Source organism: Orbicella faveolata, unplaced genomic scaffold (assembly GCF_042242905.1).
Source record: "Orbicella faveolata isolate gen_17 unplaced genomic scaffold, um_ofav_v1 contig_1, whole genome shotgun sequence".
NCBI lineage: Eukaryota > Metazoa > Cnidaria > Anthozoa > Scleractinia > Merulinidae > Orbicella > Orbicella faveolata.
The window spans coordinates 33,209,724-33,221,270 of NW_028301536.1; the positions used below are offsets into that span (position 1 = coordinate 33,209,724).

Below are 11,547 nucleotides of genomic sequence, written 5' to 3' on the forward strand. Positions count from 1 at the left end.
GCTTGGTTAGATACAAAGCTGGATGCAAGTTAGTCTCGTATCAAGCCCTCACTCTGTTTGACGCTCATCAGATCTCACTCTGTTTGACGATGTTTGACTCTGTTTGATCCACTCGGCCGTGGGAAACTGGGTTCTAGATTAGATGTAGGCAAGCAAAGTCAGTACGTTTGAGGTAGAACTGAAGAGCCAATGTAATTTTGATCTTTCGAGACAGCCTTTCTTTTTTGAGGTACTTTTGTTTAAACTTAGTCGAGTGTGTTTGGTTTACAACACGCTGCGTAAACACCAAGTAGTGTGGTGTAGTTTTCAAAATCTCTAATAAAAATAGACCGTAAAAGAAATTCAGATGGTATGTGACGTCATAACTACCGATGGATTTCATGGCGCTGGACAAATCAACTAGCTTGACAACAGATCATGGAACATATTGGCTGTTTTATTTTCAATACATTCGTGAAGATTTGATACAGACCCGATCGTCGTCGGTGAAATCGACCGTGAAAACACAACGTAATAAACAAAAGAGCACCAGTGCGCAGGTGCGCGAAAGTTCAATAATAATGGCAAAACTGGTCATACCTGTTGAGTGGAGACAACAAAGATTTACACAATGTGATTAAAATTGAATTCTCCTTTCAATTCTCGACACATTTACCATAGCCTGAGTTGAGAGAATCAAAAACACTATCGGTTACGAAAACAGCAGGTTAAATCTCCCAAGGATGAGTAGAATTCAGCGCGAGTAATTGCCTGCTGCAAGACTGAGATTTTTGTCGGTTCGGCGCTCGATAAATCTTTAGTCTACACTTCAACTATGCCCGCCTTCGAGGTTTAGAAAACAGCAGTTTTCAAAGGATCAATAATATGGAAACTAGTTGTTTTCGCTGGAGGTTGAGACAGTAGAGAGAGACTTTCATTGACGCAGTATAGAACAAAGGAAGCTCCGACGATGACATCGACTGCGATTCAAATGAACTCTCAAAGGTAAGCACAACCACGTAAATAGACTAAAACTGGTAACGAGCGGTTCATCCGAAGACTATTTTGTAGTGAGAAACCTTGTTCAATTCATTGGTTTCATCTTGAACGCCGCTTGAACCTATCTATTACTGAAAGTCTACGAGCGTTGATGCATAAATATTAGATCAAAACCGAAAGATAATATATCTTAGGGTGACAAACCATAAACATCCAAGTTTGCAAAGGGAAATTGACTATCGTTCACATAGTAATACTTCAACTGAATTAAAACGTTCATCTAGCCTTATTTACAAATCTACCTTAATTGTTTCACTTGTGAGGGGATCAAATTATCGCTGATGTTTCTATGCACACAGCTGCCTTCGGCTAAAGGGTACGATTGCTGGACCGCTGGTTGGCTCGCACCAGATATCAATCAAGATATCTACTTCTATCTGAAAATCCAAACCCTCTAAGGCCTTCTGATATCTCATGGCTGGACTTACGTTGTGATCTTCATAAACTAGTGTCCATAGCCACCCTATATTAAATAATAAATTATTTTCTCCGACGGGGCAGAAATTTACCACGTAGAATTATGCGGCGAACTATATACCCTTTACAAGTTTCTTTAGCATTGGCGAAACGAAACTGTAGATAAAGAACACAAACCAAGCCAAAACCATGCGAAACCAAACACAAACCAAACCCTAAGAACAAAAGAGGTGCAAAGTAAAAAGGAGCGAGTGAAAAAAAAAGAGGTTTTGAAGTGGTGCAGATCAACCCAGAATTATTAAACGGGAAATAAGTGTTTAGTAGCGCAAGGATATCCATACCTTGACTAAATTGGATAGTTATCTACAGAAAATCAAACGAGTCTCTGTTAAATAACAGCCGTGTATTTTTCCCGGCGATGAATTACCTCAGGTTATAAAACGAGAGTCAAATTCAGTTACAGTAAATGTTACCCTGGGCACGAACTTCTGTTTTAATGGTCTAAGATCACCCAAAATCCCGTTCAAATATAGCAATAGGACCATGCCTACGCTGATGTACAACCGTGATTACATCTAGTCCATGGAAAATACGGTCACTTCGTTAACTGCAACATCTTTTCTTCGTACCCCTGGAGATTCTCACGGTAGGATGCCTTTGCTGTTGCAATTTTAATCGACAAATGTTGTTTATCTCACCTTAGTGGAAATTTTCCTAACCATACTTTAATTAACTGTTTTTCTGTAATATATATTAAACAGCTCGGACTGAATACCATCACATCTGAAGATCTGAAAGGAAGCGGGTAACTCCCAAAAGATAAATGGCGCTGATAGTCGATTTGATTGTGGTGTGGTTTGTTTTCTGGAGTGCCAAATTGTGGGTAATAACAGGTAAGCATTTTTTAAAAACACCTGTTTTTATTACGATGTATTTATCATGTTACAAAATGTGTCGGCCAATGTTGCCAGATTGTTAAATTTCTTACTCCCTTTGTCTGCAAATTCATTTAAAATTCATTCAAAAAACTGTACATTATCATCATCATCTTCTTCTTCTTAGCTTCTTTTGACGCCACTGAGCGCATAAGCGAGGCATTAAAATTCTACATGGTAGCTTCTGAAAAGACAGGTTTAGACTCGTTTTTAACTTCTATATTTACGACTGCTTTACTTACTTACTTCTGATTGGCTGACTAAACTGATCGACTAACTGACTGACTAACCGACTGACTGACTGACTGACTAACTGACTGACTGACTGAATGACTGAAAGAATGACTGAATGACTGAATGACGGAATGACGGAATGATTGAATGACTGAATGACTGAATGACTGAATGACTGAATGACTGAATGACTGAATGACTGAATGACTGAATGACTGAATGACTGAATGACTGAATGACTGAATGACTGAATGAGTACCTGACTGACTGACCGACTGATTGACTGACTGACTTACTGACTGACTGACCGACTGACCGTCTGACTGACTGGCTAACTGACTGACTGACTTACTGACTGACTGACGGACTGACTGGCTGATTATAGCTAGCCGGCGAGCTGACTGACTTAGTTTCAATGCGGCACTGAATTGTTATGAAACCTGCAGCTCAGTCTGGGTGATATCCTCATACAGAGTTTTCGCATCAAATGATTGTTTGTCATGATACTAAACTGTCTTTGTTTACTTCAGAGTCGGTTGAAAGATGTAAGCGATACCCGGATCCCAAGAACGGTCACATTGTATGCGACAGCCTGTTCCGCTTATTTTGCGCCCCGGAGTGTGACGAGGGTTTCACCTTTGAGGATAAGCCAGCAGTGGTATACATGTGTGGGCCTCTAACGGGAGAATGGTTCACATACCCTGAAGGAGAAAAGATCCCCTGGCCTGACTGTGTAAGAAAAGAAAGGTAACCGTAAATTTTACTATAAGGTTCAGGTCGAAAGTCGCCTCTTCATTGGATTAGAAAGATCTAGCAGAATGTTTTTATTATTTCAGGGATCCGCCTGAATCGAAAATCGAATCGAATCAGAGGAGTAAAAGTCTTAAAGGGATAAAGGAAATAGAAAATATAACTGGAGTGCCCTTGGTTTCGTGCCGGCAATAACGTAATAGCCCGTTTGTTATTCTGCTCGAAGCTTCAGTTTTCATATGCTTGCATTGCAGCCAGTAAGACAAAATTTGAATCACATGACAGTTTAAAAATAGAAGTATCGCTAGAATTAAATGAAATCACTGTTAATGTGAGTTTCAATTGAAAACTGAGAGGCGATTATGTAAGAGGACAGCCAGCATTTCACTGGTTACCTTTGCTTGATTTTAGCAATTATTCTTTTTTTTCAGAATTACAAAATTCCTCACAAATAAATACAAAACCGAAAACATATGGTTAAAAATGTTACTTCTAATAGGTTATAATCAAAGGAGCCAAAAAAGAACTTATTTCTAGGTAGGTTTTGTCAAAAGTACACCTTCCGTTCCATGCACTTTTACGTCAGTCGATCTGGAACCAATAGTCAAGTACATGCAATGCAAGTGACCAGGTTTTCGTGCCACGTTGTTTAAAACAACGCCAAGTAAACACCAGATGAAATTATATTTTTAATATTCTTAACATTTTTTTCACTTTAATATTAACAACATTAAATTTCACTTTCATATTAAAGTTATCGTTACAATTTATCATAAATTTGGCTATGAAAGATTGATCGCAATGGTTAAGATGAAATTTAATGAGCTAATTATTATTATTATTTATTTATTTATTTATTTTTTTGCGTCTTTCTTTTCCAGCTCTAAAGGTGATAATGTGGAAGATGATGCGGCGACTCGCAGGGCGCAAATAACTCAGAAAATTCATCAAACACATCAAGGGATGTTCCTTAGTAATGGCCGAATGAAACCGACGCAACTGACTGAACACCCGAACACCAGGTGATACTCCCGGATGTCGTTTCTAGATTAAATTACTATACTCTGTTATTCTAATTCTTGGAGGATAATCCCAGAAACATTGGGTGAGAGTGTGCGGCCCACCGTCGCGAAGCCCTTACCCTATTTCAGACCAAAATCTGCCATTTTCCTTATCCTATTTCAGACCTGGCCAAAAATTCGATACCCTATTTCAGACCTAATCAGTTTTCTATCTCTGACCAATGTTTATATGCTTTAATAGGTAGTAGGAAGGTCGAGAGACCAATAGAAAACGTTAAATGTACAGATGTAACGAGCCGCAATCGGTTCAGTGTGCCTTTGAACCCCATTTTACACGTGCACACAAACCATGGTTACCCTACTAAAAACTAAAACGGCAAAAATCGATGCCTTATTTGAGACTAAAACGGCTACAAACAATGCTCTTTGGGGCCACACAACACGGACTCTGAGTGCTTCAATCGGTAAGGAAGTTACTCTAAAACGTAACTGGCGTACTTCCCACAAAAAACCTGGCTGCCAAAACATGCATTGTGGTGTAACTTCAAAATTATACTATCGTTGTACCTCGCATCAAATAAGAGCAATGAAGAATAACGAAAGAATGACAGATCCGACCATCAGAATAAGCTCCTTGACTGTAAAAGAAATCTCCCTGTGATGACAATGTATCATGGAAATTGGGCCATCTTGAAAAGATTTTAGTTATGGAGAAAATAATTCTGTACTAAATGACTAAATGCCATGGACAACTACAAAGCGGTTTTCTCTAATGTTTTACTCACCGTTATTTTGCTTCATTTCCTAGATATCTTCATCTCTTTGACTACATTCAGAGGGCACATCAGATTTATAATGATAAACAGAAGCCGTCTATTGGATACAATGCTTTAGAACAGCAAAGGCAGTTAGAGTTACAACAACAACAACAACAAAAGAAACAAAAACAACTGCTAATACAACAACAAATGCAGAGGAGACAAAAAGTGATAGAACAGCAGAAATTAGTGCGACAGGAACAAAATTTTCAGCGAGAAATAATGGAAAAACAACGTCAACAGCGCGAAGCATTAATTGAATCACCAACTACAATTAATCACCAACACGTTATTGCAACTCCGTCTACTCCATGGAGAAATCCTGCATATCAAAATTGGCAGAAGAATCTTCAATCCAATGCTAGAGTTGATTCCAGATTTGTATCTCCTGTGCATGCTACGCCATGGAGTTCATATTATCCAAAAACGCCACAACCTATACATGAAAGATATTCCGCTACGTACGGAACACTTCAGGAGAAGACAAGAAGCAACGTGGCAAACGGTAATTTCAATCAACAGCTACGTAATTCAGAAGTAGGAGCAAATTCCGTAGGCTTGACCCAACAGAACGTTGTACGAAAATCCTCACTGCAAAACAATCAGGTGGAAAGAAATCTGACGCCAGTGAAAGAACAACCTGTCACGAGTACCTGGCAACGCCCAGACTTCAATAGAGTACTACCAAGCTCACAACGAAATGCTACTTCTCTGACTCTACACCCTCTGCAACATAACCAGAATGACGTTCATGTAAGGCCACAGCTGATCTCCAATCAGGTCACATCTCCTGGAGTTGACGTCAACCCTACAACCCAATCACAGTTCAAAATCTCTTCAACTAACCAATCGGAAGCAGGAAACCAATTTAATGTCTCTCCGAAGAGGGAGCGTCCCCAGTTGTTAACACAAACAGCCAAAGGTCAAGTTAATCAATTTTCTGCAAAGGCTGCAGGTTCAGTGTTTCAAACAAACAACGATGGACCTCCTAGAGTGGAATCTAAAGACGATCTAAATAAAACGTCTCAAACAGAAGGACAACGAGGTGTGGGAGATGGAGCAGAGAATAGGACACAAGAAAAAACTCAAAAGAAAGAAAAGCTGTTTTATTTCCCAATTAAAAGAGACACTTTAATAAGACTGTTGCCTTCGAACCTCCAGGAAAAATACAGATCTCTTCGAGAAACCAGAAACATTAACTCAACTTACCAGGACTCCATTAACAAAAAGAAAGAAAACTCCACAGTTCTGGAAGACATGAAAGCTCAGCAAAATGTAGCTCAAGAAATGGATTCTTCAGCGAATATTTCCAACTTTAAATACTCTATTCGGCAAATTAAAACAGGAAATGACAGTGTAACAGAATATTTTGATCTACTGCCCCAGAACACACCGAACGGTTCGTATCAAAGCGAAGAGCCAATTAAGTCAAGTAATACCACCATTGTTCCTTCTACAACATTCAAAAACTAAAATTAGAATTTTTCTTTTGAAAATCCCGAAGATGAAGCTAATATCATTGAAGAATTAAAGGAAATCGGATTGTAAAATAAGCCTATTGTGTTGTACCAATTTTGAAGAAAAAGCATCCCCCCCGCAACTAGCTTAAATTTATATTTCAAAAACACCGCTTCCTGTGTACTAAAAGCAAATGATACTTTAAGACCTTAGAATTTTCTAGTCCCTTCTAATGCATGTGTATATTTTGAAGCAAATTAAAATTTAACAACAATAATTTTTCTTAGTCTATAATTTTATTTATTAACTGAAGCTGACTGAAAATTTTGAAAAACCCTGAGGGCCTTGATTAGAAACACTTTCTCGTAAATTTTTAATTTGTGCATATTGGACGGAAATAAAAAAAATGTACTTGGTACCAGATATAAACAAATATAGAGTTATTTTCAACGCATATCTTTTGTTTTAATTTTGCAATTTTTTAGTTGGAAAAAGCACCAGTATAGTTCTTTCAGGAGATAAATCTTATTTTTAACATTCCAGTCACGGTCCTGTGTTCCTTCAAAGTATTCAAGCAATCCGTACAATAAAAATTATTTTCAAAAAAATCGAAGGTAATATAAGAATGTATATAAGTGGTCAAAGGTCAATTCCCTATCTAGTTTCCTCACAGCTAACCGGATCGATTTTGCAAAATAGAGATTGATTTGTCTTTGACAATTTTGGGGTTAACCTTTCAGCACTGTTAAAAAGGTAGAAATTAAAGGGAAAAGATTCCAGCCGGTCTTAATAAACCAGCTCCGTGTTTCCTCCACTATTTTGAGAAACATGACCTGAAGTCGGAAACGTTTCCACACGTTGTATGAGACTTCGACTTGACTTAACTTGATATATTCTCTAAAATTAAGCATACATCTAAGTGAAAAACATAACTAGAAAGAGTGAAGAATCTAGTTAATAAAATGTAATTGCAAGAAAACACGCGCGGTCATTCTTTTGGATTTTGTTTCTAACCTCAGCCGGTCGAATCCACGGAGAAAGACCAACGTGTGAATTATTACATGAAAGCGAAACTTCTCAAAGAATTTGTACTCCCATGGTTTGAAGAGAAAAACCTGTTGTCAGAAATCGTAACTTAACATGATACGTGCATTCTGCATTTATAAAAAGAATGAAACGTTACAGGAATTACTTGACGTCGACATCAGGCTTCTACACAAAATAAGTATTTCGTCCAATGTTGGTTTTCTGATCAAGGAAAAAGCTGCCGTATCTTCTCGCTTTTTCGATGAGTTTAATTAATCTACGCCCGTTTGTTTGTTGGCAGCTGCAACAATCTTAAACCAATCATGGCAAGAACGTGCGATTTAGACAGGCCTAACTGCAACTTCAGTTATGGCAGCGCGAATTAGGATAACAACTGGAAAAACTAATAACTGTAAAAATCTAAAGTGATGGTTGAATAACAACACTTGAATAGGATTAACAGCTGGTGGGCAGCGTAATTTCTGTCTTTGTAAGGTCCAATGCGCGTCTGCTATTTAGCGAGACCCTATAAAATAATAACAAAAGAAACGAAATTAAAGAAGCAATAATTGTTGACATAAATTGAATTAGCAAGTTGTGGTGCTAAATATTCACGAATCCATGTAATATATTGTTTAATGAGCTTCACCTCCCCGAATTAATTTGAATTTCGCTAAAAACAAACTAATCTCGCCGCCGGATTATATATACTAACCTCATTAAAGTTTCCCATTTTATACCACATATAGAGTCGATACTATTTGTAAACCCTTTTCTTCAGTCGGCTTCACAAAATCCTCTGTCAAAGATATCAGTTCTTGAATTAAAATTGGTGGAAAGTGCTCGGTAAATATTACATCGTAATGAAAATACTACAATTGTGCAAATATCTAGGCATTGTTTATATTATCATTTCAGTGCACGTTTTTAGACGTAACACTATATATATATAGGGAGATTAACGAAGGCGAAAAACACTAAGTCAGTAAGTACACCTTGAACATGATGTTGGATCAAATCCCATTATCAACTCGTGCATATCCTGACAGCAAACCCAGCCAACACTGTCAGAAAAAAACACAATAAAGCCTTAGAAATTTCTCGACAAAATCTGTTCCTAATGCTATTAAAGATTTATTTAAGACATACCAGACAATTATCTTAATTATCGATTATCTGTTAAAATATGGAAAACGGCAAACCTCAGTGGATGAGACAAAGAATATTAATTAAATCCTTCTGAGTAAACTTTACCTCGTATTATTAAAATACCAAACTTTCAATAATAAACAAAGTAAATTCATCCATTCGTTTGAGGGGATTTGGTCTCTGTCTCAAAATGACCCCAACAGCAACCACCATCATCGAAGCAGCCATCCTTGTTTTCATTTGCACAGTTTCCATTCTTGGAAACATCAGTTTATTTTTTGTTTTTACAAGAAGAAAAGCCCTTCGCACTATCTCGAATGGTTTTCTTCTCAACCTTGCCTTCGCTGATTTGCTCGTGTCCGTGTTAAACATGCCGATAACAGTGGTCACCATTGTCAAACAGCGCTGGATATTTGGAGAATTTGCTTGTGTTCTTCTTGGATTCACTACGATGCTCTCTTTTGTTTCATCCGTAATGTCACTTGCTATGATAGCAATCAACAGATATTATTACGTGGTGCAGTGGAAAACGTACCCTTCTATCTTTACACCTAGAAGATCGGTGCTGTTTACGGGAATTGTGTGGTTGATATCTTTGTTATTATCCATCCCTCCGCTCTTTGGCTGGGCTGAATATCGTTATATAACTGGCAAATCGTACTGTTTTGTATTCTGGCCTTCTGATGTGTATTACATGTATTTCATGTTAACGATATGTTTTTTCGGACCTCTAACTGTGATGTCTTTATCGTACTTCAATATCCTACGATTCACAAGGGAAGCCAAGCGGCGCGTTAATCAGCACAAGGATAGTGTAATTACGCAACAGAAAATACAAACAAGACGAGAAAGTGAGAGTTATTTTTTTGAGAGAAATAAAAGACGTTTCAGAATGACTCAAGAAGAAGTAAAAATAACGAACACTTTGCTGATTGTCGTCGCTTGTTTCATGGCTTGTTGGGCGCCATTTGCCATGACAATGTTTTTTGACGTGTACTATCCACACCCACTGCCAAGGACAATTGACATCAGCACGTTGTTGCTAGGCTACGCGAACAGTATGTGCAATCCGATTGTGTATGGAGTAAGGAACCAAGCTTTCAGAAGCGAACTTGTTCGTCTGGTCACGCAGTGTCATTGCCCACGCGTAAATACTAATAGAGTTTCTGTTCTTGACACGTTTCAACCAAGTTCCGTGATGGCTTGTCAGATGAATGCGGCTCAAGCCACAGAGATGCTTCGAGTATCAAGAATTTTGATCGCTGAATCAGCGAGCAATGAAACAAATACCTTTCCTGCGCTCAGATCCACTGAAAGTACTCAGATTGACCACTGAGATAAAGTGAATCTATCGAATTCAATCCTTTTCATTCAATATCAGCCAGCCGTAAACGGAGAACAAAACTATTACAACAAGAAATGGAAGTTTTGGAGCTATTGGCAGAATCGATCTGAACATATCTTAAACATTCCATGTAGCTATATCCTACGATAGAGACGACATGACACGGATGCTCGACTGTGTTTTGACATTTCAGACAGACAATCTGATGTTTTCAAACTGAAACCGTTTCCCAAGTGTGCATATGTTGAATTTTAAATGCGTGAAAGAAATTATTTGTCAGCTAACTAGTGAACTTAACTTCTGATACAGATCAGTAAAATTGAAAGACGCGGAGTTTTCCCTACGAATAAGTAATAGTAAGGAGATATCAAGAATAAGAAAGGTTGATTAATGATAACGAGATTTCAATAGCTAAGGCCATAATCTGAGATAGAATGGTCTAATCAGACGCCGATAAGTCGATTTGCTGAACGTCTGACATTTGTTTAAAGCCTCATAAAAGCAAACCGTACAGATTCGACTGTTTCTATGTACGGCTTTTCGTGAGAATATATGAGAGACAATTCACCTGGGTAGATTTTTACTTTATGTAAATATTCCAGAAATTTTTCAATTTTCAGCTGTTGCTTTTTTGTTACTTGGCAATGGTTGATGTTGATGTACTTGTCTTATGGTGCAAATTCTTGAGAAGAGGAGTTACGTGATCAAATATTTGATCTGACTAAGCACGTACAAGGTTGAACAAAGCTTTAGAAATAAGGAAAGACAACATTAACATTAAATATCGCTAGGGTCACATAGGCTGCAATTTATTATCAATAACATTTAAAGCCAGGTTTTCACCACGACATAAGCATAAGCACATGCATAACAGTAGTGAGGACCCCACAAACATGTAGGCTTGCGCAGAATGGATACTTGCCTTATTTTCGATTCCATACGGCGTCCTCGAAACAGTAAAACGGAATGTAGTTTTCATTTATTCGAAAGATATCACTCCAAGTCCAGGATATTTTAAAGGATGGGGAATTTTCAAAATGACTGCTGTCCCTCTTGGACCAAAAATCTTTACAAGAATCGTAAACGCAGTGGTTGCGTCGATCGCCAGCAGGTCAGATCGATTGACCGAAATGTATTTTTCTTCAAACTGAAGTTACTCATTTTTAGGCGATGATGACAACTGTGAATGAAGTCAACAACGATCTAAAACAAAGGTAGCGAATGAATTTACTTTTCGTGTAGTGTTTCGCTCGTTTGTTTTACTGCCGAACTCGATGAGTAAATTGATTCGCAATCGATGTACATGTAAGCTTATTATTAAAACTACAGCTGCGTACTTGTATGCACACGAACAA

At 37.9% G+C, this 11,547-nt stretch overlaps 2 protein-coding genes across 2 annotated transcripts; both read left to right on the plus strand.

Moving 5' to 3' along the window:
* The first annotated feature begins 724 nt into the window (after window positions 1–724).
* On the plus strand, window positions 725–7,424 carry LOC110054229 (uncharacterized). The gene is made up of 5 exons (XM_020760585.2): window positions 725–984; window positions 2,217–2,348; window positions 3,155–3,371; window positions 4,256–4,396; window positions 5,205–7,424. The coding sequence occupies exons 2-5, from the start codon at window positions 2,279–2,281 to the stop codon at window positions 6,685–6,687; spliced, it is 1,911 nt and encodes a 636-aa protein (XP_020616244.2). The 5' UTR covers window positions 725–984; window positions 2,217–2,278; the 3' UTR covers window positions 6,688–7,424.
* A 1,581-nt stretch (window positions 7,425–9,005) lies between these two features.
* On the plus strand, window positions 9,006–11,547 carry LOC110054230 (melatonin receptor type 1B-B-like). The gene has a single exon (XM_020760587.2). It carries the CDS (start codon window positions 9,038–9,040, stop codon window positions 10,181–10,183), a length of 1,146 nt encoding a protein of 381 aa, XP_020616246.2. The 5' UTR covers window positions 9,006–9,037; the 3' UTR covers window positions 10,184–11,547.